Source organism: Danio rerio, chromosome 16 (assembly GCF_049306965.1).
Source record: "Danio rerio strain Tuebingen ecotype United States chromosome 16, GRCz12tu, whole genome shotgun sequence".
Classification (NCBI taxonomy): Eukaryota; Metazoa; Chordata; class Actinopteri; order Cypriniformes; family Danionidae; genus Danio; species Danio rerio.
This window is the reverse complement of record NC_133191.1, coordinates 36,190,001-36,213,916: the sequence shown is the minus strand read 5'-3', so window position 1 is coordinate 36,213,916 and position 23,916 is coordinate 36,190,001. Positions and strand designations below refer to the sequence as shown.

The 23,916-nt window shown below is 34.6% G+C and overlaps 1 protein-coding gene across 4 annotated transcripts in view; it reads left to right on the top strand.

Moving 5' to 3' along the window:
* The window catches only part of me1 (malic enzyme 1, NADP(+)-dependent, cytosolic), a 167,993-nt gene that overhangs the window by 10,365 nt on the left and 133,712 nt on the right, over window positions 1–23,916 (top strand). Inside the window, exon 1 of one of the 4 annotated variants that reach the window (XM_005158369.6) lies at window positions 2,144–2,235. The exons of 1 other annotated variant lie outside the window; for it this stretch is intronic. Coding sequence is in view for 1 of the 3 variants with exons in the window: in NM_001310037.1 (NP_001296966.1) it covers window positions 15,203–15,289 (87 nt within the window). In the remaining 2 variants the exon portion in view is untranslated. 4 annotated transcript variants of the gene reach the window in all.

Sequence of the window (23,916 nt, the reverse complement as noted above, 5' to 3'; positions counted from 1 at the left end):
TGATGTCACTTCCTTTTAGGAAACTCTGGAAAGCACCGAGAAATGTCATTATTCTTCTTATCCATTTTTTTTATTACAAAATCTTTAGGATACACCAATAATTTAGTAATTGTTAGTTAACTGTCATTAATTATGTTTACATGGACACCAATAATCCAATTTTAATACGATTGAGACAATACTCGGGTCTACCTTGTAAACAGCCATTTTTTTACTCTTTAAATAATTTATTAATTTATTATTTTTATATAGTTTTGATTAATTTAATCTAATTAAGGTCATAATCAAACTAAACAGAAATCTAATTAATCATGTGAAACATTATTAAAACACTGCAATCAACCTATTACTGTCATGTAGGACTTTCGCCGCATTTTGGGACAGGATAGGCTATACACACAGGCTGTTTGACACTGTTTTCTGCACCTACCCAGACAGTGAAGGATTGCCGGCACATACATCGCAAAATACTGAGTTTTTTAACTTTATTAAATTTCATTAAAATTACACTCTTCCAGCGGTTCATATACTCTCATCCAATAACTCAGCTTGTGATTAAGGAGCATGCATGAAATGTTCCTCAATGAAAGTAAAAGTGCCAAACTGCAATTAATGTGAACAAATTAACAATAAAACACTCAAAATTACATGAAATTCAGAAGGAAATGAGGATAGCGTTGTGACACAATGACATTAATCGAATTATGTGCTATAACATGTAAAATGGGATTATAAAAGGAACATTCAAAAAGCAACTCATGTAAACACCTTAATCATATTATTGCTTAAGGCAAATTGGTTACTGATGGCCATGTAAATGTGTCTGTGATAGTTCAGTGAATTTTTTTATCCGCTTTTTAAAAACAATAATATTGTAATGTCCTGGAAGTATGAAAACAGAGTGGTAGGATATAAATGCAGTTTATTAAAGAGCTGGTTTAATGAACAGAGGTCAACAAGGGACCAAACTACAACCTCAGAGGAGTAATCTAAAAGGGTAAATCCAATATCCAGACAAGGATAGAGAAACTTTTCATTCACATTTCAGTAACTCTGGGTTCTCACACTCCATCTGATCTGATTATAAATAATATGTAACACAAATATTTTGATTAAAACAGCATTTCACATAGATAGTGTCAAAGCACCTACAGAAAAAAAGGTTGGATTGTATTGAGTTTGAACACAGATAAACAAAAATGATAATGCTAACCATATATACGCATCTACAGTTTCACTTGTTGATGTACTGAGCAGCCATTTTGCTAGTATGTGCTACTATATTAAGATTCCGAGTTGGCTTTATGGCCTGAGAGACATTTCAGTTTAAGATTTTTTCTGGAAGGTCAGAATTTCTGACTTCTGAGACAGATGGAATTCACAATTGTGTCCTATAAAAGAGTCATTTCTTCTCTGTAGCATGCGTGCTAGCTAGCTATGGATAAAATATATCTAGAAGGGCACATAAATTATTAAATGTGTGCTCTGAAAGGAATGGCCTTAGGCAATATTTCTTCTCATGGTTTCATAGAGGGTTCTTTGTCAGGGAACGTAATTTCTTCATGGTCTGAAGTGTTGGTTTCATGCTGTTTGAAAAGCGTGTCTCTTAATATTGCAGCTCAGCATTCTTTTTGATCTTTTAACCAGACAGCAACCTATTAATGTTCTCAAAAACATGAAATTTGAGCTTCTGTGTTAATACTATGCTTCTGTTATTTAAATCAACAGATGAATCTCCTCAAGTAGCTCTACATCAGCTTCAATTTACTCAGCAGCTTGTGGCCAAAGTTCACTTGCATCTTTGCTATTTCATAATTAGATTTTTATGCTAAATAAGACAATTTGCAGGTGTTTAAGGGGATGTGTGTGTTGTGTTGAGTGCTGTTCAGACATCCTTAAAGAGAGCCGATGAAGGCGATGTACTGTAGATTAAAGAGTCAGGTGTTTATTTATTCAGGTCATGGACATAAACCATCTCAGCAGGCTTTCACCTTTGCATCGTTTATTAGAGCTTCCTGGCAGACAGAGAGAGCCATTTACAAGCCATTTACTTTCCTAACCAGCACCCCCTTCCCCCAGTGAACTAGCTAAAAAAATAACTTGAGGTTGGCCATACATATATGTTGACAGCAAATATTTAGACACATTCAACAGGGTGAAAGTTCAGGCTGCAGCGTCCTTATACAGCAAACATATGCAAGAGGGAAAGCAAATGTGAAGACCAAGTTTGTTGGGGTATGTTTTTTTTATTTTTAATTTTTTTAAGAAGTTGTTTGTAATCACAGTATTTAAAAAAAATAATAATGTAAATGTTTTGATCTATTTAATGTATTCCTTAAATCCTATTTGTTTCTTATGGCAAAAATATGACCCACAGCTGACCAAAATTTATCTTCAAATCTAACATAAGCAGGGGCAGGTTTAACCAATAAGCAAAGTAAGCAGGTGCCTAGGGCCCCAGGAAATTTGGGGGCCCCCCATAAATGCCTAGAAGTATAAATTTTACACATAACATTGTTTTTTATCGTATTTTTTATGGTGAGGGTCTACCAAATAATTGTGTGCTACACCCCTAATCATGGAGCAGTCAATTCAGGTAAAGATTCAGTTTTAAAAACAATTCATTATTTTAAATTTATTCTATTTTTGTTGTTAATTCATTTTAAGAAAACAAATAATTTAAAATGTAGAGATTTCATTAAGATAAAACATAGAAAAGAAGATTTCAGTGATATGAAAAAAAAAAACTTTAAAATAAAAAAATCATAAAACTACAAAGGGTGCATTTTAGGACTGTTGGGCCCCATGGTTGGAACTGCTTAGGGCCCCCAAATCCTTAAATCCGCCCATGAACAAAAGACCACGTTAAACTAATGTCACGTTCACACTGCAAGATTTTCAGCCAATTCAAATATTATTATTCTAATGGGCGTTATCAGCCAATAGATATGGGCCTACTAGTGGGCTCAGAAGGCTGTTATCATCCATCCACATGGTTAATCAGCTAAAGATTACATATACTAATTATATTATATTATATTATATTATATTATATTATATTATATTATATTATATTATATTATATTATATTATATATATATAATATATACCAGTAGGCACAGAAGGCCCCTACTGGCCCATATCTATCAGCTGATACCCACTGATAAGGCCCATTCAATTGAATGACAGCATTTGAAGCGGGTGAGATTTAAGCCATGATTTTTGCTCACGGACAGGTTTTGTGAAGTATTTGACAAATGGCTGAAATTGGAGGAAAATTGGTGCTTTTTGACCCGTGTGACAATCAGTGCAAGTTATCAAGATCAAAGAGAATTGCAGAAGTGCTGCAGATGCCTGTGAGATATTTAGCATGCTGCATATATGGACCAGTCTGTGATTGAAAATCATGCTGAAAAGTGAAAGTGTTCTGAATGAAAAACACATCAGCGATGACCTACAGCCATTCAGAAAGCAAAAGGCAATGTGGAGTACAGCGAGGAGTTATAGATTGAAAATCAACTGAGCCTGGTTTCTCTCAAGGTTTTCCTCCCTTCACTTTTGTCAATTGGTGAAGTTTGTTCATTGCCACTGCCCCCATTGGTTTGCTTGGTTTGGGTTTGTGGAGCTGCGCACCAATGCATTTTCTCTTCAGTGTTTGGACTTTCAGCAGTAAAATTTAAACTACTGTACATTGAATTAAATTAAACTGAACTTCAACTCTAAAAACTGGACGGACACAGTTTCAGTTGAATAGAACTTCTTTGTTATGCTGTTTTGACACAATCTACATTGTAAAAGAACTATAGAGATAAAGAGGAATTAAATTAAAAACTGAATATCAGAATAAATAAAGCTGCAATAGTATTAAACAGAAACAAAGCAGAAACATTTGCCACAGTAGCAGCACATTGCAAAATTATTTATTGACCTCCACTCTCAACTCTGATCTCATGCGTGATCTTGGGTTATTTTCATATTACTGGGACAAAGTTGCCTCAAATTGTTTCCGTTGTAGTTGTGGAGTGTGTGTTTTTCTGTCACTGATCCATCATGCAGTGTGAACACAGCAGCAACTGAACACTATTCCAGATAGTCATGCAGTGTTAAAACAATGACGATCCAATGACTTTGAAAATCGTGCAGTCTGAACGAAGCTATTATGTTGTCACTGAAGTCAAATGTAAAATTACATGTCATAGTCCATCATTACATGACATGTGTTCATTTAGATTCCGAATCTTTTTACGTTCTGCTTTTCAACAATGGGCATTATGACCAATCACACGTTTTTGTAGCTTTAATGAATGCAGTAACCAATCATGGTCACACTGACTAAATTTCCACAAGCTTGTGTATTTTCACAGCACTGTAAAAGATTCATCTGACAGTTTCAAAGATTATAACTTGCACAATACTAATGTAATTAACCAACATCTTCTGTGAATTTTGGAACTACAGGGATCTTGTAAGATTTTGGGCCATGTCCAATGTTTTTTTTCTCTCCCATTCATTTGATACTGTGGTTGAAACCACATTTTCCCTCTTGAGGAATGTTTTTTTTTTTCAAAGCAGAATAGGCAACCTGTTGAAGAGTTTCACACATACAGGAAGTTTTAGGGATGTTCTTGTCTTATTAAAAGTGGCCCACCAGGACTGCTGCTGAAGTGAGACACTTGGACAGACTTTAAGAGGCATGACCTCCTGTGCTAGAGGTGAAGTTGCCAACATACACAAGAGAGGAGCAGAACACTTCAAGCATGCAAACATCGAATACAAACCAAACAGAAATGGTTCCTAAGCAAACACGCTGATTTGGCACAGTGAGCCATTCTGCTCTGATATTGGCTCAGACTCAGTCTACAAGTCAACATGTGACTGTTGTCAAGTCAGAGGCTTGAACCAAGTTCAACATTTTTCAATGGAAGGATATTTACATGTTCACTTCCATTTTTGGTTGTGAGTTTTGATCTGCGGTCCAGTTGGTTTAGCATTTCACTGTCAGGAGTTTATTTTTATTTATTTATTTTTAACAGTCTTATGTTTCTCAACACATATCTGCATAGTATTAAGTGTAATATTTGAAAGAGTATTGAAAAAGAAATCAGTTATATTCTGGAGACTTGCATTAAGCTTCAGATAATTTTTGAGAGGGGTCTGGATGCAGACTCTGTGCAGTTGCAATCTGAGCTGCATGCAATGCTTTTTAATGCCCACACCTAACCCCACTCCTACCCCTCACAGTGACACCACTAGCTCCATTGAGTGCAATGTGTCTGCCATTGCATCTCTGAGATATGCAGTCTCAGCTTGCAAATCCAAGTCTGCATCCAGATACGATTGGAAATATTGAGTCAGAGTACCAAAACAAACACACACATACTTGGCTTGATATCAAATAAGCAATTAAATAATGGTTGCTGTTTTACATTTTTTGCGTGCTCTCATTTCAGTCAGCTGCTGTACATTTGGTGAGTTCAAGCCAGGTATTTTGTCCAGACCTGAGCCGACAACTCAGTTGGTTTTCATCCGTGCTTGTTTTTTATCGGCTTGGTGTGTCTCAGCCCTTAGGCTGAAAGCTGTCGAAGCGACATTAGACCTCTGAAATAATTGCTATGAGAGATAAGCACAGCTAGGCACACAACAAGCAAAGCTTTTATTATGTCACAGTTGCTCTAGGTCATGGTGAAGAAGCAGCTCTCTTTTATTTTAATCCAATAAAATTACCAATAATGTTTAAACCAATAATATAAAGCAATATTATAGACCCTGACCAGAGAATACTAACTTAAAGTACCTGAATAACAAGACCTTATGAAAACTTTTTAATGAGCTTCATGTCTTGCAGAAAGACAAGTATTTACAAACAGTGGTAAATTGCTAAAATTCATTGACCTCCCTATTTGTGCAAGATCACTTCAAAGAACCAAACTTCAAAAGTGGTCTTATTCCCCCTTGTGTGACCTTTGACCTGCCTAGCATTTTTCAGGCCAATCACTTCACATTCTACGGCTGCTTTCATTGTGCTTCTGCTTATCGCTCAGTCAGTCTCATTCTCTGTTTTGTGTAATTTTTTGTTTTGAACGCCGGTTCATGTGCTAGCATGCTTGGTGACTCAGTCTCTGCCAAACACATGTAAACACTTTGTATGATCACGTGAGAAGATTAATCAGAGCAGCATCAGTCAAAGGAAAATAGAAAATTTTCCATGTGACATTATAAACACTGCAAAGGTTTTGTCGAAGTTTGCCAAATTATTGCCATATATGAAAGAAAGTCAGTCAGTTTTGGGCTCAGACCTTAGTACCAAAAAAATCAAGATATTAAAATACAAAAACATATATATCGTTTTTATTTGATTTTCCTTCTTTTAAAGAGCCCCTTTTATGGGTTTTTTGAAAATGAGCTTCCATGCAGTGTGTAACACAGCACTAGGTGAATGAAAACATCCAGCTGAGGTTTAAATCTGAAAGTGCACCATGTTTGAAACTATTGATTCTTTAATGAAATAGTTGACTCAGAGTTGAATAAATGAATCGTGTTGGGTTGGGATCTTTTGCCTGAACGTGCCTACACCGATACAGTACATTACCAAATATGTAGTAACAAATCCAGTAAAACATGAACTTGCCTTTCCCTTCAGACACTAGAGGAGCTAGGGGATCACTGATCATGACATAAAGATGACGATCACTGACAGATGGAGATTCAGCTGCGGGGAATAAAGGGTTAAAGTTCATTTTCACAACAATACCACAGTATAGCCAACCTAGTTCTGTGTTTGTTCCTGTCATTTTTCTCATTTTTGATACAATGACCTATGCTGGTGCGTCATGGTGGCACAGTGGGTAGCACGATCGCCTCACAACAAGAATGCTGTTGGTTCGAGGCTCGGTTGAGTCAGTTGGCATTTCTGTGTGGAGTTTGCATGTTCTCCTTGTGTTCATGTGGGTTTCCTCCAGGTGCTCCGGTTTCCTCCACATTCCAAAGACATGCTGTCTAGGTGGATTGGGTAGGCTAAATTGTCTGTAGTGTATGAATGTGTGTGTGAATGAGTGTGTGGGTGTTTCCCAGTGATGGGTTGCAGCTGGAAGGGCATGCGCTGTGTAATAATATATGCTGGATAAGTTGGCGTTTTATTCCTCTGTGGTGACCCTAGATTAATAAAGGGAATATGCCGAAAAGAAAATGAATGAATGAATAACCTACACTGCAACGCAGGATTCATTAGCTGTTTACATTTAAAGGAAGGAGCAGTAGGGACTATTATATATGGGACTTTGTCAGACTTTGACAGGGACTTTGTCAGTATATGTTACAGTTCATATGGACCAGTTTCTTCTTCCTCGGGATCATAATATGTAAGTGTAATTAAAATTGTTGCCTCGTTTTGTTTGCAAAATATGTATTTAATAGTGTGTTGTAAGTTGTAATTGCCCTGCGTGACTTGTAATCCCTTATCTGCCGTATTACAGATCAGTGATTGTTCTGTTTCTCTCAGGTTAAATCTGTATGGGGCTATTCACATATTGCATCCAAAACCACGTTTAAATGTGACACGTGCTTCTTCATTTACCAATTCAAATGCGTCCTCTGCCATTTGACTTTGTTATGGTCAACATCAGCTGTTCCTCACACTTGCGGCGTGGTCAATTTTCAAAATGGTTCAACTTTTGTTACTGTGTGGATTAATAATGAATGCGTGTCATAGTTATTACATGGGGTTAGGGTTAAGACTAGAGTAATATGCTGATGTTTAAATGCATTGCTTTTATGCATTGCATTTTTGCAGATTGGCCTCACGCAAAGGAGGGGTTTAAGAACAAATGAATCGAATCGTTGAATGAATCATATGGGAGTTGTGATAATTAGGTTAAAATAAATGCATATTATAAGACAAGGAAAGTGTTTTTTGACATTGCATGCATATCAGCCTGTTGTTGGAGACCCCCAAAACCAAAATATGACCATTTAATATGCATAATTGGGGCTCTTTAAAAAAATAAGATTTTATCATTTTGATGGAATGTAGGTTCTTTTTGTTGGAGTGCTTTTAAAATTTGGGATTTGTAGATAATTTTTTTTTTTTTGTGTGTGTGTGTGTGTGTGTGTGTGTGTGTGTGTGTGTGTGTGTGTGTGTGTGTGTGTGTGTGTGTGTGTGTGTGTGTGTGTGTGTGTGTGTGTGTGTGTGTGTGTGTGTGTGTGTGTGTGTGTGTGTGTGTGTGTGTGTGTGTGTGTGTGTGTGTGTTTGTAGTAATATATATTAGAATTTATTGTTACTCTATTTTTAAATTTCATTCTATTTAAAGAAGAGAAAATTAACATTTGCAAAGATATATACTGAAACAAATGCATTGGTCATTGCTAAGTAATGTTAGTTAATTTATTAAATATTATTTCCTCATATTATAATATTATAAATTATAAACTATCACTTGAGCTAATTAGACTTAATATCAACGGTTACCAAAATCATGGGCAAATACCTTATATTAAAACATATATGTGCACTTTACTGTGAAAAGGAATCAATTTGAATAATTTGATTGTATACAAGATTTACACGCACCTCTCCATAAATTAACAATAAAATAAATACAATAAAGTTATTTAATTTAAATTTTGCATTTATTTTCTTTGTTCAAAATGACAATACTTTTGTTTTATTTAAAATAAATGACACTTTTTAAAATAATATATGTGTTAAGCAGTGTCAAACTCAAATTTGTTTAAACAAACACACTCCTAAATTTCACATATAAAAATCAAGCTGTGGTTGCTCACTTTACATCCCTTCCCACCTTTTTGCATCTTCAAGGCAAGCATGTTCCTTCAGTTCTGTGGAAACAATACAGGATGAGGTGTGTTTCTTCAGCTCCCTCCTGAGCTTTTAATGTGATGAATGATTGCACTTGTTAAAATCAGGAAAAAATCCCTCACAGTGATGTGACTCAGTGGGATCCTCCATTAGAAACACTCTACAATGTGTTTCATTATCTGTACGGTAGGTTCAACATGCATTGCTCTGTTCTTGAGTGAAATAAACAGTCACAGCACTTGGAAATCTTAAAGCCTTGTTCTTTGCATTTCCCACAACTTCTGATTCAATTTCTGCCTGGCTCCTTCAACCCCCAACGGCTAAACCTTTTTGCTTTGTTCTTAAATGCAGAATTACTTTCTAGCACAGAAGTCGTGTTGAATTCACAGTTCTGGCCTTCTCCGAATCACTCATGCAATTTCCGTTATTAGCACAGAGAGATTGTCTTACACCCACTGCGCGTTCTCATTGAGAAAACTCTCCACAGATAGAGTTTGTATTGGCATGCATATAAATCACGGCACAGGGAGTATAATTTCTTCATTCCTGGAAATCTAGGTGTTTTGGTGCGCACTATGTAAGCATGCTAATACCATACATTACAGCTGCAGCAACACCAGGTGTTGGATTTCAGAGGTTATGGAGGAAGTTGAGCTCAATCCTCTATAATCAAGAACATCCTTCACTGTCTGTTTCATGGTGCTTTTTAAAATAGATATTTCCTTTACCCTGCTGATCTCCATGCAGTGTTGTGGCTGATTCAGCATTGAATAAAGAGGGCCATATTCTGGGAATTGGAAGTGTCACAGGAGCTTTCTGGAATTCTTTTATGGAGTCGCAAAAGCTTATCGCTAAATTGAGCACCTCTGCAAATATAATTACTGCCGGTAACGGGCCCTGTCATTTATGAAGCAGATAACAACAAGTGTGCACAGGTAATTGCATGTTTACCTTGATAGTAAATCTTTGCTGTATTGTTTTGAAAGCACAATTATAGCAATACTTGACAGTTGGACTTTAGGGAATTTAAATTCTTATGTAAGATGAAAAGTAGTGTAGGCAAAGAAAAGGAAAAATCTGAAGCTTTTGTTCTTGACAAACTGCTTAAGACTGTACAATATTTTGTCTTGTTTTGCGGAATTTAAATCTTGGTTTTCAAGTAAGGCAATTGCATTAATTGTTAGAATTTAATTTTACTCATTTCTGGAAGCTGATTCCAGCAGCGCGGGGCATAGTGGCTGAAAGCCGATTCACCCTGCTTTTGACTGAACACTTGGAATTTCTAGTTTATGTGATCCTAAAGAACTGAGTGATCTGTTGGGTTTGTATTCAGTGAGCATATCTGTAATGTATTGAGCTCCTAGGCCATTTAGTGATTTTTAGACAGGTAATAATACTTTAAAATCTATTCTGAATGTAACTGGAAGCCAGTGTAAAGACCTGAGGACAGGTGTTATGTGCTCTGATTTCCTGGTTCTGGTCAGAATCCTGGCTGCACAATTGTGGATGAGCTGCAACTGTCTTTTTGGGAAGGCCCGTGAGGAATCCATTACAGTAATCCACCCTGCTGCTGATAAAAGCATGAACAAGTTTCTCTAAACCCTCACTGGAAAAAAAAAGCATCTAATTCCTGCAATGTATTTAAGATGATAGTATGCTGATTTACTGACTGCTTTGACATGACCATTGAAACTCAGATCTGACTCCAGAGTCACACCAAGATTCTTGAGCTTATTTTTTGTTGTTTGACCATTACAGCCAAGGTACGCATTCACCTTGAGAACCTCATCTTTGTTCCCAAATGCAATGACAGTTTTCTCTTTGTTTAACTGAAGAAAGTTTTGGCACATCCACTTATTTACTTCATCAATGCATTGGCAGAGGTTGTAAGTGGGGCTTTAGCCATTAGGCAGTAAGGCTAAGTAGATCTGAGTGTCATCAGCATAGCTGTGGTAGGAGATTTGGTTCTTTCTCATTATTTGGCTCAGAGGGAGCATGTAAAGGTTGAACAGAGGTGCCAGAATCGAGCCTTGTGGGACTCCACATGTCATGGGTGTCCAACTTGACCTATGGTCACCTATACTGACATAGTAACCTCTCCCTTCGAGGTAAGATCTGAACCATTTGAGGACCGTCCCAGACAGCCCAACCCAGTTTTCCAGCCTATCCAGAAGTTTGCTGTGATTGACAGAGTCAAATGCAGCACTGAGATTGAGCATTACCAGCACTGTTAGTTTGCCTGAATCTGTATTTAGTCGGATATCATTTATTGTCTTTATAAGAGCACTCTCTGTACTGTGATGTGCTCTGAAACCAGATTGAAAATTGTCTAAACACCCCTTGAAGTTTAAGAACTTGTTAACCTGGTTGAAAACAACTTTTTTAATGATTTTTGCCAATGAACGGGAGATTTGAGTTCGGTCTGTAATTGCTCATTAGGGTGTTATCAAGGTTGCTCTTTTCAAGAGGGGTTTAGCAACTGCAGTTTTAAATGAGTTAGGAAAAATCCCTGAGAGAAGTGAAGCATTTACCACTTTTAGAAGATTTCTAAACAGGTAAATACAGTTTTGAAGAATGGTGTGGGGAGCATGTCAGGACTGCAGGTTGATGTTTTCATAATTTGCACGATCTCTTCTAAGACATACTTTAGCTGTTCAAACTTTTTTTGCACACAGATAGTGCTTATCTTTTTGTCATTTATTTTCAGAAAACCTAAAAACAGCATTCTGAGTTAAATAAATGTCTGATAGATTTAGCAAGTTGAGATTATATTTGGTCACAATCTCATAAATTTGAGATTTGCTCTGGATTGCTTCTTTTTCTATTTATGATATGACTAGTCTCCTCTTATCAGCGCCAGATACCCTATTAATCCTAATTAAACTGAGAGCATTGTCATATAATAAGGCAACATATGTAATATTTAAATTGAACATTTTAAGTAAAACAATAGCACTTGTGTTTGCTATAATTCTACTGTTAAAAAAGGGTAGAACCTGTAAAAGTAATGTCTAAATCTTAATTACCGTATTTGAATTATTTATAATGTCAGTACATCAATGTTTTGAGATGCTAAAATCTACACATTATACCAAACAAAAAGGCCATTTAACAAAAAACTAAAAAGGACCAATAATGTCAGCAAAAACATAAGTCAAATGTCCTGCAGGGATATTTGGGAACGTCAATTTATGGTTATTCACCAGAAATTCTGACTTAAATGTACTTTTATTCAACCGGCAAGGTTTATTTTGATATAAAAGTGGCATCACTTCGGAGTGATAAAAGACTTCTCAGCTTTTATTTACCTTTGAACAAAAAGTGTCAGTCAGAATTTGCCATGGATATGAATAATTTTGGGTCTGACTATCAAGGACCCTTACTGTTAACTAAATTACAGATTTTATTGCAGCTTTTTAAAGTTTAAATCATTGCCATTTCTTAGTGCAAGGACATTTTTTAATAATAATACAAGGTAATAAAGTCTGAAGAAAGAAACAGCATTGTATTTAGTGTCACAAAAGCATGGTATTGTAATAAAATATTGTGTGTTTTTATCATTTATCAGTCTCTCTTTCTCTATCTATTTCTCTTTATTGCTCTCTGTATGCTCTTAATCTTACTATCTCTACTATAAGTCTGTGCAAAATTAAGATAAAGTGGGCCTGGGTCTAAAAGAAATGCACTTGAACAAACTGCTCTTAAATCAAACATCATACATTCAGTAAAATGTCTGAAGGTCAGTGAAAGTCCATGAACTTCCTCAATCAGCCAGTTTCTTAATGCTGCATCATCTTTTTCCACTCTCCCTCATGTGATATACAGGCTTCTACTAAAAAAGAGCTCAAATTTTACTATAAATTAACATCCCTGACAGCTTTCCAATCTACATATTTGCTCATATGGGAACAGTAATTGGTATGCGCAAGCCAATTTCAACATTTTTAGCTCTGGCATGCAGTGTTGGATCAGGCCCAAATACCCTAGGCTTTTCAAAGCAGTCACGGTGACTAAGCGTCTCTGTAAGAGGAGCCTAACTGCTAAGTCTGTAAGAATGCGCATGGCAGCATACTGTATGGAGCAGATATCATTGACACACACTGGGCCAGGGTTCAGCCAGAGCACTCCTCTCAGACATGGCCGTTTGTGAAACACGATCCTCCTTATCATTACGAGACAGTTCAGCTAATTCAATGGCCTTGTGCACTGTAAGGTGAGTGAGGTAATGCTTTTGGATAGACACTTTTGCATACACTTATCTTAATACATGGTTATACACTGGGAACAATAAGCTTTGTCTATTTAAAATATGATGCAGTAGGAATAGTTAGATAGTTGTAATAATGATTTCTGAGGGATATGTGTCAGTTCAGATTGGACTGAGGCATGATTAGTCAGAGGTTTTGCATTATTTAAAGTATTACCTCACTCTGAGGTCTGTTGTGAAGTTGCGACCTTGTTTTGCAAGTCATCTCCTGACACCACACCACATCAGAACAGTTTGTTTGTATTTGTGTAATGAAACTGCAAAATCAGTTTTGCAAACTGTTGATTATCATTACTGATATCAAATATTTCAAATACATGATAAGGTAAACAGGACTTTGTTATATTGTACAATATTTGTTAGGATGGCTGTTAGGTTCATTTCTAATGATGTACATATAGAATAAACCTTTATTGTTACAAAGGAAACTGTTCGTTTAAATGGATCGTACATCCAAAACAAAAATATTCCTGCCTATTCTTCCCAACAATTTTGTGTTTAATAGACTTCTAATAGACATTTAATAGCAAACAGCTTGGTAAGGCTAAACTTGGGCTGTCAGTGAAAATCTTATAGACATAAGAATTGCCCAAAAACTAGTTTTCAGTCGTAAGACTTTTAGTCATTCATTTCTGTTATTTGATGACTAGTCTAGTTTTGGTGTATTGTTAGAGGTCTCTTAGATTTTCACTGACAGCCCAAATTTAGTCTTGTTTTAGCCAAGACAACTTAGTTCAGATGTCTATTAGACATTTTTTTAAAGCAAAAAATGCTTGCTGGGTTACTTTGGGCCAAGATGTAGGTGACTTTTGTCTTTTTGTAGAACATTGAAGAAGATTTTTTAGCTTAGTGATACAACATGTAAATTAAATGCTTTTAACACTTTAATAGTCAAAAAGCACATACAGGCAACATAAAATAATGCAACAATAAGTGGTCTAGTTAAAATTAAAGCTTATTTATGTGCTTCATCACGACTCACACATGTTTGAATGTTATTTTACCATGGTTAGTATGTGTAAGATTGTAACATGTAACAAATTATTTTTAGGTTTCAATAATAAAACTTTATAAATAAAAAATGAAAATAAAAATACATTTTGTTGCCCCATGTATCTTTTAAGAGTCATGATTTTTTTTTTTTCATCTGTATGTTTTTTTATAAGCAGTTGTCTAGCAGTTTTGGGTAAAATATTTTATTTTTTGTGGGATGTTGTCAAAATCAGACTTTTAATTATTTTTATAAGAGTTTTTTTTAAAGTTATTAATTGAATTCGAGCATGCTTTTATTATATTACTTTCCCACATGGTTTCTATTACAAATATATAATAAGATTCCAGTTCTGTGTACAAGATTAGGAAAAATATAATAAATTTTTTGCATTATACAAAGTATTATCTCATTATCTCATGACCTTGTTTTGCAAGTCATCACCTGACACATCAACACATCAGATCAGTTTGTTTGAATTTGTTTTATGAAACTGCGCAAAATCAGTATTGCAAACTGTTGATTATCATTGAATTGACATAATAATGATCTTTTATATTTATGAAATATCATTAAATCTAAAATATTTTATGTGGGATACTGGGGCATGTTATCAAAATTGGACTTGCCATTAATCCTTAAAAGCTTTTTTTTTTCTTCAAAGTTATGAATTATATGTGAGTGTGCTTTAATTATATTATTAGCTCACCTGGTTTCTAAAGCAAATATATAATAAAAATTTAAATGCTGTGTACAGGATTGGGAAAATATTATAATTAAATATGTTTAGTAACAAGTAGAGTATCTAAAGTATAAGTAAAACTAACATATAAAACAACTTATAGAGAAATTCATTTATATAGACACTTATTATAACTACACTGGCTGTTTCTTTCTCCTTGTTTCAAGTTACTATGAAATCCCCATCGAGATTGGGATCAGATAAGGTTATTATCGACATTTACAGCTAATAGTGTGACGATAATGCAAACACGCAACCGCGCTCTCGCTGACTGTGTAACGTCTTCCTGTCTGTGATGCAGCGCGCGCACTTGTTGAGTTCACCGCTATTTAAAGGGGAAGCAACATGGCACGCGCTTTAGTCAAACAGGAATCTGTCGAGTGGGAGATGCAGAAGTCAACTGACCAAAGCAAGACCTTTGTTTACACAAAGAAGCGGGGGTATGATGTTACACGCAACCCCCATCTGAATAAGGTAAAAAGGAGATGTTTTATAAACTTTTAAAAAATAATCTTCTGTTGACTGTTTGCTATGACAGCAAGGGTGGATATCACTTTCAAGAGGAACTATATTTAGACTTAAAGGGCCACACACTTGCTTTGTCCGCCGTAGTTTCCAGTGTCAAAAACAAGTCGGTTGTAGTTTACAGGTGCTCTTGAGCTGACGTGAGCCATGACGTGCCACTTTCAGCAGTAGCCTAGCGCACGGAGTTTTCTTTTAACGTCTAAAAATTTATAACATTCCTTTAACGTTACATTTATCTACCTACTAATGCGTTAATGATAGTATTTGACGCCGTGTTTCGTTATAACGCAAAACAAAGTGTATACAAGACCCATAAATCTGATGTTTGTAATCTTTTGGTAAGATCAACAGCAGCCTCTGTCCAAGGTGCTGACTACTTGTTGCTATGACATCGCCTCAAGAATTTAAACGGGATGCAACCTTGATGCTGTAAATTTAAAATGTTTGCTTGGATGTTTTGCCATATTTGAGAAGAATTTGAAAAACTGAAAATGTTTGTTAATATTTATAATGCTGCAATCTTATTTTATCGCTGATTATTGCTAACATGTATATAAAATTAGTTTTTTTTAACTACATTCCTCTCTATTGTCTGAATAATTATTACCAAACTAAATTAAAATGAAATAGACATTTTCATCCAATATTTCTGCACTAATCTTTGTAAAGAATTAAAGCATTGGCCATTTTTGTATTCTTTTCATTTTTAACTTTTTAAATTCGAGTCATTACATGAAATGAACGTTATTTTAAGAGGTAGAATAATATATTCTTGCATTTTACTTTCATTCTGACCTTGCATGGAAAGTTCAGCCGATCAATAAGTATGTGTTAATCTTATATGTTAATCTTATGTTATCATTGTACTGGAGCTTCATTCTGTTTATTCATTCAGTCATTAAGTTGTAAACCGAGAACAAGAGCTTGGCATGAATAAAATGCTCTATCTGTTTCCAAGCTACTCTGTCAGAAAAAAGGTACACAGTGGTACAAATAATGTTCCTTAAGGAACAGTTTTGTACTTTTGTTAAAATTGTACAGTACACTTATGGTACAGTAAAGACCTCTTATTATTATAAAGACCTTTTTTATTACAATATCTATGAAAATAAATATGAAAGGAAAGGCAAAGTGATCTATTTCTATATTAAAACATTAATCATCATTTAAAAGCATATGCTTAAAGAAACTCATAAACAATAAATAATAAGTTCTATATTACAAAAATGGATCTTCTGATTTATAGTATGTTAAAGTATTTGTTAGTCTTTATTGTAAATTAAAAATGTGTATTTAAACAAAAATGAACTTTTTGTAAACTAATTTGTTGATAAAATGCATTTGATGTTTTATATTAACTGAAAATAAATTGATGCAGTTTGGATAAAACATAATGCCTTTAAATAGTTCGTGAAGGAACACATTTGACACTGTTAAGGTACAAAGTGTCTTGTCACTCAAGTGGTACCTTCATGGATCAGATTTGTACCTTTGATGAAGGTACAATATTATATCTACAGGTTTTAAAAACCAAAGGTATATTTTGGTTTCCCATGGTATAAATCATGTCCTTAAAGGTACAAACTGCAATGGTACAAATTAGTTTTTTTGTCATAAGGTACAATTCTGTTCCATTAAAAGGTACTGCCCCAGTGACAAGTGTTTGTAGTTTCTTTGGTACAGCATTGTACCTTTTTTTTTCTGAGAATGTAGCAGTTGACTGAGAAAACAGTTGAAAAGGGTAGATCGATGTTTGCCCTTTGGAATAGTTTTTTTTTTTTTGTGTGTTTTTCTAATGTTTATATTGTCATTTCACCTCTGACCCACATAACAATACAATGTTTACCATTCAGAATTGTAAAACCTTAAGTACTGTAAATTAGTTTCAAACTTAAAGGTATAGTTCACTTAATTTAAATTCTGTCATCATTTACTCACTCATATTGCTTCTGCTGTTAAGCATAAAAGTTTATCCTATAGGAAACGCAATGGTTACAGGGTTTGAGTTTTCTTCAAAAGACCTTCTTTTGTGTTCAACAACAACAACAAAAAAAGAAACTCGTAAAGGTTTGAAAAAACTTGGTGGTGAGTAAATAGAGAGTACATTTTCATCTTTGGGTGAACTATTTCTTTAACTGCTGTAATAAGTGTGAAATGAACATAACATTCTATCAAAGAATGATATACACACATTGACTTAGAATCTCTTTTTCATTTACTATATTATAATCTTTAACTGTCTGCTCCCTGACATGGTAGATTTCTTTACCATCAAGGCTGTGAGTTTTCAAAAACATTTTTATTGAAGCTACACATTTAAAGGGATGTTGCAATTTTTTGTAATTTTTTACATATTTTTCAACCTGGTGCCATTTCTATGTGCCATTCTGTTTTTATCATCTACAAAAGAACAAATACAACTGTCTTTCCTGCTCGCATCTATATAATAATGGCAGTGAATATTGACATTAAAAGGCCCTATGAAGTACTTTTGAAATGTGCAGTTTTATTCAGTGCTTGACATAATGTCAACTGAAACATGATGAGAGGGTAGGACATAGTTTAGCTCCTCCCCATTTAAATAACAGACAGTAGTGTTTTGTTTTATTACAGCTCTGACAATTGAGTGGTTGAGCTGAAGAGCATTAAATAAAAAGCAAAGCAGAAGCTCTTAAAGGGTGCGGGGCATATCAGATACTAGAAAGCATTATATTGGTCAATATTTGATGAGAAACTAAAGTATGAGGTGACTTAAAAAATCGTTGATTTATTTAGGTAAAAGTAACAAACTGCAAGCTTTACATGTTTATATCAGTTTTGTATTTTCTAAATGCTAATTTTTTCACTGTTTTAGAGCACACAAGTTTATAGATATCCTTAAAACTAATATACTGAAATAAAAATACTGTTTTGTGCAATACAGTTCACACAAACTTGACAAAATAAAACACAAAAGCAGGGTGTTAATAAATGCAAGACTAATTAAATCTGAATTATAATGCCTAAAGTGAACTAAGATTCACTCAGTTAAATCGTTCTACACCAGTGCCCAGTTTTTCAAAAGTAATCCACTAGTTAGTTTGGGTTTTTCAGACCTTTTTTGTAGGATCTGGATCACTTTGATCCAAAAAACCTGGATTAAACTGATCCCATCAGAAGGGTGGATTCAGCGTGGATTTCATGCCTAAAATGTAATGAAAACTTTAAAAAGTATTAAATAATACTATTTTTGGATCATGCAGTATCTTACGAGATATACTATTTAATAATAAGGTTTTAATTTTATTTGTTCATCCGTCAGGCTATAGTGATTATAGGCTTTAACGTATTCAGCCTTTCAGTATAGGCCTACAGCAAAGTAGAAAGAGTTTGGCATAATAAAATAATCCCCCAAACAGCTGTGAAAATTTACCAAAAACAATAACATTTTTTCTGTCACTAATTGATATATATATTCATCACAATGGAAAATATTTTTCTTTTTAGAATATTTATTAGTAATGCATGCAATGATAACAGAATAACCAAAAATAAAAATAAAAATTGCAAAGAATGGCAATAACTTTAGATTTCTCTTTCAACAATTGCAAAAAGAGACTGAAAGGGCAGAAGCACAGCTTCACCTGGCAGAGAACAACTGACTTTGACCAAACTGCAGCAAACCAAGACCTGACTTGAGATCTGCCTCCTAAAGGCTGCGCTCAGACAAGCTGGTCTCTCCACATCAGATGAGGAAGTCTGAAATTATTGTGGAGTTTTTGACATTAAGTCTTTTTTTATTTACATCTATATTTGAAACTTATTATAAATATCCTCAATGTACAGTGTTGTAGGTCTCAGATGAGCGCACTGCTGGAAGAGGATAGGGTGGGGTTTTTCTTGTTTTTATTATTTATTATTATTATTTTATTATTTATTTAATTTTCTTAGTTTTCATTTCAAATAAAAATAAAGTTATATTGACCCCACACTGGCTATTATATTTGTTGCTCTTTACACAGGCCTGTCTATCTACATTGTGATTGAGCACTGGTAATCCAGATTTAGTGATCCTGAAAAGTTCCTATCCGGATCAGATTGATCCAATCCGATGTTGCTTTGAAAAACTGGCTCAAAAAGTAAGCTGGATTACGTGATCACAGATCGCAAAAACAGGATTACTAAATCCGGATCAATTTGATCCGGGCCCAGATGTCTAGTTACCAGATACAAGTCAGAATGATAGGAAACATAAATCTTAACAACAGGTATATTTTGAATCTTCATATCTCGATTTGTCACAACTTGTGTGGTTTGTCCGGGAGAGCTAGTGTGAACTACATCAGTAATAAAGTTTCATAAACATGCAGTTGTTCATAAAGACTATTAATCAAGGTCAGGATTTTTGTTCAGTGATGCAAAAGTCTTTGGTTATACAGCAGATGTTACTTGGCAGAGTTATCTTTTAATGCTGGTTGATAGTCACAATCATTAATTGGGGGAGGGTCAAGTGTGAGCAGGACATTTTATTTACTTATTTTATATATTTTTTTTGGGATATGACAAAAAAAGCAAACAGCATTAGAACTACACTGTGAGTAAATTAATTATTTTAGTATTTTATTTTTTTGTTTAACGATAATGTTAATAACATTATGAGTAAATGGTGACAGAATTTTAATTTTTTTTTCTTGAATCATCCATTTAAGTTTAGAACTGATTTACAGTACTTAAGGTTTCACAATTGTATTGTTATGTGGGTCAGAGTCGAAATGACAGAATAGGCATGGGCCGGTTTAAGATACTGACGGTATGATAACCTTAGATAAAAATATCACAGTTTTAGGGTATCTTGGTATTGTGATTACTGCTCTAAAATATATTATTTTTAAATATCTGGCTAAAATACAAAACCTTTTTTTTCCTTTTGAGCACAGTATATTTTATTTTAAGAAACATTAAAAATATTTCAAAGCAGTAAACATGTCAGGCTAAATGAATTATACAATTTTGCTGTCTTTATTTGTTACAAAAAAACTGTTTTTTTTTTTTTTTTTTACAATTTAAAATGGCATAATTTCAGCTGCAGACATTGTTGTCATCATTTTTGGTCCCACTTTATATTAAGTGGCTTTAACTAATATGTACTTACACAGTAATTAATAGTTTGTTACAATGTTATTATTGTGTAAATACATGTATTTACTGTGTACTTATGCGTGATTGAATTCCTGTATTTAATTACATCTGTATTTAACTTCTGTAATTACATTTGTAAATACACTGTTAACCATCCCTTACACCTTAACTCATACTTCAACCAACCCATACCACCAAACCTGTTCATAACCCAACCCCTATCCCAACTCAAGAGCACCACAAGTGTTCTCAAATACATTATGAACACAGTAAGTTTATTATATTTATATTTTTGATGCAAGTACATAGTAGTTAAGGACACTTAATATAAAGTGGGACCTAATTTTTTTTACACATACCTTAGGAATGGTATTGCAGAAAATTTTGATGGTTTTAAAACCTTGACTTTTCCAAACCGCCGTATACCTTGAAAACGGTTATCACCCCATGCCTATGACAGAATAAATGTTAGAAAAAAAGTTTCAAATAAAGATATTTCACAGGGCAAACACTGATCTACCCTTTTCTTATTCATTTCAAGCTATTGTTCTCTGTTTAATGAAGCTCCAGTACCATCATAACTTAACATATAGGATAAATTCATACCAATTGATCGGCTGAGGTCAGTAAACTTTCCATATATTGTCAGAATGAAAGTAAAGTGCAAGAATATATGATTCTACCCCTTAAAATGGTGTTCAATTCATGTAGTGACCCAAAAGTTACTAAAAAGATTAAACATATACAAAAACAGTCCATGCTTTAATTCCTTCCAAAGATTAGTGCTGAGATATTGGATGAAAATGTCTATTTTAATAATAAAATTGATACAAATCATTACTTGAAAAGATTTTAAGCATATATTTGAATATTAGAAAGTATAAGGGGTTTATTTACTTTAGGTGGCATTTCCCCCAAATCCCTACTTTAAAAAAATACTTCTATTTTCTTGATATGTTTGTGTATCATTTGCAGTTATAATTATTAATCCTTATCTGTACCACTTTAACCCACTGTCCATGACTTTTGCTCAGTTCCTCTTTGGACTTTTCCAGTTTTCTGCTGCGTGTGCATGCACTCTGCACTATTGTTTTCATTACCTTAATGTCCTCTTGAACCCTTTGCATCAGTTTCTCATGCTCAAATGAAGGACTATAGTCTGATCAAACGTCACATCTCTTGGCATTTTGCCACAGGTCAGGTACTGATGACAACACTGCATGCTGCCTGTCGTTAAGGTTAATGACTTTTAATCTGCACAGGAGATGCCACAGAATGAGGTCATATTTTAGATGCAGGTGTGCGCTACCAGAACGTTCTGAAAGGTGTCTTTATGTATAGATGAATGCATAGAGTTGCTTAAGGAATGAAGATCACGTTTTTTAGTGCACACTCCAGTCATTTCAGCTATGTTGACCCCAGCTAAAAAATAACATTTTCATAGGCCTATAAATGATGCAAAGGCCTTGTTTAATCAAAACTGACTGTTGAAGTAAGACGTTTTCAGTGACCCACTCATTACAGAGGTCATTATGCTGTTTTTTTAAACGTATAGACTGTGTTTTACTTGTTCATCTGAAAAGTCTTTCTGTAGTGGTGAGCTACTTATAATCAACCACCAATATTGAGTTCAAAAACTCTTTACTGCAAAATAACATGAACCAAAGGATGAGGTGGACATGTTTCAGACTCGATCTGTATTATTTTCAGTTGTTGTGGCATTTTCTTCAGCATGCTAAGTTTAGTTTAGATAAACATACTGTATGATTAAGAAAAAAAAATCCAAATTAGGCTGTTTTAATTTTTTTTGTCACTTTATTACCCTATGTGGTGCTCTTTCCTGTTATCAAGCTAAATTTTGAATTAATGGCTTTCATTAATGCGGCTCTTGTGCCTGTGGTGCTGGAGTTTGCCAGACTGGTACCACAACTTAAAGCCCATGTGGTGCTTCAGGCTGTGAGACCAATTTCTAACGCTTTTTTATGTTTTTATGACATGGCTTTCCAGTTCCACCCATGTCCCTGACTCTAATGAGCCAAATTCAGTGTTATTGTCTTGTTTTATAGACAGAGGCATGATTTAATGAGATTAATTAAAGGAGAGGCTTTGATTTTGCTCAGTACGCTTGAGAATCTTCATCGAAGGCATCAGAAAAACTGTGTGATGTGTAATTTTCAGGAAAGAGGATCATTTAAACACGAGAATAAACCTTTAACATAAAAGGCTGTGTTGTAATGCTATCATAAATAGAAAGCAGCTAAAATGTTTGGATCTTAATGTCAGATTCAGGTTAAGTGACATTTAAAGATAACACATTTTGTTTAATTTAAAGAAAGAAATCTCATTTAAATAAATTGTTTTGGTGGCACGGTGGCTTAATGGTTAGCACTGTTGACTCACAGCAAGAAGATTGCTGGTTCGAGTCTCGGCTGGGCCAGTTGGCATTTCTGTGTGAAGTTTGCATGTTTACTGGATTTCCTCCGGGTGCTCCGGTCCAAAGACATGTGCTATAAATTAATTGCACAAACTTAATTGGCCTCAGAGTATAAGTGTTTGTGTATGTGTGTAAATGCGAGAGTGTATGGGTGTTTCCCAGTACTAGGTTGCGTCTGAAAGGGTTACGTCTGCATAAATATATGACAGAATAGTTGGCAGTTGATTTCACTGTGGCGACCCCTCATAAAAAAGGGACTAAGCTTAAGGAAAATGAATGAATGAATGAATGAAGTCTTAAATTCACATTAGTTTATAACATAACTATAACATCTATAGTAATACCTGTCTGTCTATCTTAAAGTTCAAGCTATATGAATTTAGATGTCTATAAATTAGACACAGATAGACATGGATAGAAACAGGCAGATTGACAAATATACACGGACAGACAGCAAAAATGTTTCGAAATAGTTTAGAAACATTTTCCCAATAAGGTAAGCATCTGTTTTGACGTAAATCTGGCTTAGCAAATTAGTTAAGGTCAATATGTTTATAGAAACAAACCTGACTAATAACACATTGAGGTTTGTTACCACCAGACCAACACAACTCAGTACTTTGGTCAAGTGCTTACGTCTGTGTTTGTGGACTATGATGTGGCAGTTGTGGTATTTATGGGTTTAGGTACAGACTCAGATAGTGATACCAGTTTGTAAATACAATCCCACATTAAGCGATGAATTAACTCTGTGATGCAGCATTTGAAAAAAAATAAATAAATCAACCCTCTGAAATAATACTGTACCAAAACACAGAAATGAAGAGACAGACAGACAGACAGACAGACAGGCAGGCAGGCAGGCAGACGGATAGGTTTGTTACAGCCAAATCAACGCAACTATTGTATTTAACCACACAGTACTATGGTCAAGTGCTTGCGTCTTTGTTTGTTGACTACGATGTGGCAGTTCTAAATGTCTAAACTTTAGGTTTGTCTAATCAATAACGCCTGTGACATTCAT